Source organism: Mus caroli, chromosome 13 (assembly GCF_900094665.2).
Source record: "Mus caroli chromosome 13, CAROLI_EIJ_v1.1, whole genome shotgun sequence".
Classification (NCBI taxonomy): domain Eukaryota; kingdom Metazoa; phylum Chordata; class Mammalia; order Rodentia; family Muridae; genus Mus; species Mus caroli.
In genome coordinates, this window is record NC_034582.1 from 106,378,727 (window position 1) to 106,382,291 (window position 3,565).

General features: G+C 43.6%; 1 protein-coding gene across 1 annotated transcript in view; it reads right to left on the reverse strand.

Annotated features, from left to right (window-relative positions):
• Positions 1-3,565, reverse strand: part of LOC110307744 (granzyme A-like) — a 13,385-nt gene that overhangs the window by 1,073 nt on the left and 8,747 nt on the right. Inside the window, exons 3-4 of the mRNA XM_029468239.1 lie at positions 1,994-2,132; positions 1,548-1,817 (exon numbers count right to left, since the gene is read on the reverse strand). Of these exons, the coding sequence (XP_029324099.1) occupies positions 1,548-1,817; positions 1,994-2,132 (409 nt within the window). The remainder of the gene's footprint in view (positions 1-1,547; positions 1,818-1,993; positions 2,133-3,565) is intronic.

A 3,565-nucleotide genomic window follows, 5' to 3' on the forward strand; every position in this document is an offset into this window, starting at 1 on the left:
CAGACTTCGCTGAAAATTACTACTTACAGCATCTAGATGGTAAGTAATATTTTAATACTTACAGATTAGTGAAAACAGAAATGAAAGCAGCATTACTTATTTTATTCACTGATTTTAAGATTATCTTTTTCCAGAAAGCAGGCCTTCTTGGTCATTTTTTTCACACGTTTATTAATAATCAAGGTGTGAATCAGGCAAAAGCAGCTGAAACACTTAGGTGATGGAAGCTGCTGTGTTTTCCGGTTCCTCTCACATATATTTATTTTCTCAGAGAAAGAAAACTGAAGTTCTCCTTTCAGGGAAGGCTTGGCTTTCTATCTGTGTGGAGTGTTGAGTTAGGTGAGACCTGTGGCCATCCCTGGGGAGATACCTTTCCTCCCTCTTACAGCATCTGCAATGGGCAGAGTCAGCAGCCAAGTCCTGGGCACTGAAAGACCAGGAAGCACCTCTGAGCTTCAGTGTTTCTGGGGCTGGTGTGAGGCAAGAGTGCCCTGAGAGGCTGCTGTGGCCTCTGAATGGTGCATGTGATTCCCTGAGGGAAAGTCAGGCTCCTGGGTGCCCTAAGGGAAGGCAGGACAGGGGAGGTGATGAGGGGAGGGGAAAATAATGAGGAAGGATGTGAAGGACAAATGCTATGCCTAAGCAGTTGGCTAATCTTGGTCCTGAACACAAGGCTATTTTCCTCTGACTCCTTTGACAACTCCCTGAAACTGCACATTGTCCTCACCTCAGGGTGACTCCGTGGAGTCTCTGGTTTCCCTTTTGGGGAGAATTGACTAAGAACTGAGGGTTTCAAACTTTGGCAAGTGTTCTTGCCTTTAATCAGGCCCTGTCCCTCCTGTTTTGATGGGCACAGGAGGGAGGGAAGCTTATCCATTCTTTGATGGGGGTCATGCCTGAGACTGTTTGCAAGGCTCAGTGCTAAGAAACTATGGGGTCCAGTCGCAGGATCCTGGGCAGATTTGGGAAAGACTGGCATTTCACACACAGCTACATCAATGGCTTTTGGGGCTTGTGGGGAGGTAGGAAACCCTGAAGGCTTTCCAGGAACGCTTTAGAATTTTATTTCTCTCCTTGTATCTCTACTTAGTAATGTAAGAAAAGTGAGGAACACCATATATATATATGGATGTATATCTTTGTATATGTGTATATATGTTTATATATATATATATATGTTAATATATAAAACAAAGTCAATGTAGAAGGCTGCCAGTGGCCTTACCATTAAATTCTTCATTTTAGTGACTTTGAAGCTGAGTGTGTCACTTTCTTACATACAGCCTACCAAATTTCAAAAAGATAGTAGAATGCTAGGTGTGGTAGTGTAAGCCTTTAGTCCCAGCACTTGGGAGGCAGAGATAGGTGGATCTCTGTAAGTTCCAGAACAGGCAGAGCTGTACAGTGGGACTCTCCCTGTCAACCAACCAACCAGCACAGCAGAACCCATAGAAGCCAATGCTCTGACAAGGGCAAGCTTGACATCACACCATGCACACCCACATGCCTTGCTTCAGTAGCTAACACACTCCAACTTTTTCACTTACATTGCACGAGTCCTTTCCACCACGGAGGTCCCCTGCACAAATCATGTTTAGTCCAATTACAGGATTAAAATTATAGTGTTTTGCATCATTGCAGATTTTTCTGTCTATGACAGTGATGTTGACTTCTCTCAGAGTATCAGAAGAAGATGACTTATTGTCAAATCTCCCCCACCCTGCTACTCGGCATCTGGTTCCTGGTTTCACATCATCCCCCTTTTTAGGTAAGTGAAGGATAGCCACATTTCTGTTAATTGTTGCTTTTTTCTTTAGCTGTAAGAAGAAAAACATAACTAGTTAAGAATATGGGATTAGTATTAATGTTTGAACTTCTTACCCTGTCCTCTGGGGCTCTTTTATTTGTACCAGGGAAGGGACTAGGGATAAACTCTCTCATGTACGTGATGAAACATATTCTGTGACTCAAAAGGACAACCAACGGTACATACCCGTACAAGTTGTAGATCCCCCTCAAGTGTATATTTGTCAAAGCATGGATAGGGAAATGCTTTCTTAACAGTGAATATCTGTTGTTCTGGCTCCTTATTGATTGAGTGAGCCCCAAGAATGACCTTAGATCTTTTTCCCCTGTAATAGAGACAACACTAGTTACTAGTTTAATCAGGGACTGGGCACAATATATATTGGACAACTTCATTACAGCATTTGTATATGAGCTCCTTTGGAGAAAATTGGTGTCTTGAAGGAATAAACCTGCTTTGAAGGATAAGGTGTTAGGACTCTGTTATCATCACTGCCTTAGCTTTATGTAGCTTTAACAAAACACTGTATGCTGGGTATGTAACAGAGAACAGATAGAGCTTTCTTGTGGCCCACAGCTTTGGAATTTGACAGTTCAGTGTCAGGTCAGCTTGACTTCCAATGGGGAATTGTGCCTGCTCTGTGTCAGCTCTTGGAGGTGGGAGGGATGGGGACATGTGAAGAGGATCAGCTGAGTGACAGAGGGAGTAAGACAGGGACCAGAGACTGAGCTCAAGCTCAACTTATAGCAAGCTACTCATGCTAAGTGACTGACTCTGAAGTCTTCATTCACCCTGTTACCAGAATGGAACCCCAACGATCTAGCTCTTTTAAAAGTCCCACTGTGTCTCCATATGATTACCCTAAGGACCAAGCTGCCAGCAAATGAACTTTAGAGAGGACAAATTACANTCAAGCCANCACACCTGTCCTCATCTCCAACAGCTTATTTATGANAAGAAAACTGAGGTCTTAATTTTAAAAACAGCAAGTGAGAGAGGTTCCATTTCCAAGATGCAGACCTTGGGTTTGTTTGCATCTTTCCTCTCAGTGATTAGTCATGGTAGAGAGTTAGGATGCAAACCCTGGGAAGGGAAGCTCTCAAGAGGAGATCTATGGGTAAGAACAAGAGGCAGCTGGGAGTGTCAAAGCAGTTCCTGGCAGAGCTCTATGTAAAAGAACAAACTCAGATGGGAAAAATTCCAGAAACCGCTTAGCCCAGGACCCTGTGTGCATGCTGTGCAGGGCGAGAGTATTTCCTGATGTGTTTATGCTTATGACTCCTGTCATTCACAACCTGTTACACACCAAACCATGGGATGTTCACATCCCCCTTACTCCAGTATTCCAGCTGTGACTGGTCTCAAGACATCATAAATGTACACTCCATAGCATGATTTGATAACAGTGTTTTATAAATTGCATGGCCCAATAGCCATGATCCACATCTGGCTATGAAAGACTTGGGTGCATATCCAAAGAAGTGAATTTGTATCTGTAGTTGGCTTCAATTCGTTAGAAATTTTGTTGCCTTTGTAGAGTTGTGGCAAGAGCAGAGGCACTGGGGACAGTGTGACCAAGACAACAGTGGAGAGAAGGAACTTGGCAGAGAAGGACCAGAAACCCTTCTCTACTAGGGATTCACACAGCAAATGGAACATACTCAAGAGAAGTGGGAGAGGTGGATGCTATGTAATGATGCATGGAGTGTCTGGAGTATAGCAGCTGCTGGCATTTTAGCCTTACCTTAGCTCACTAGC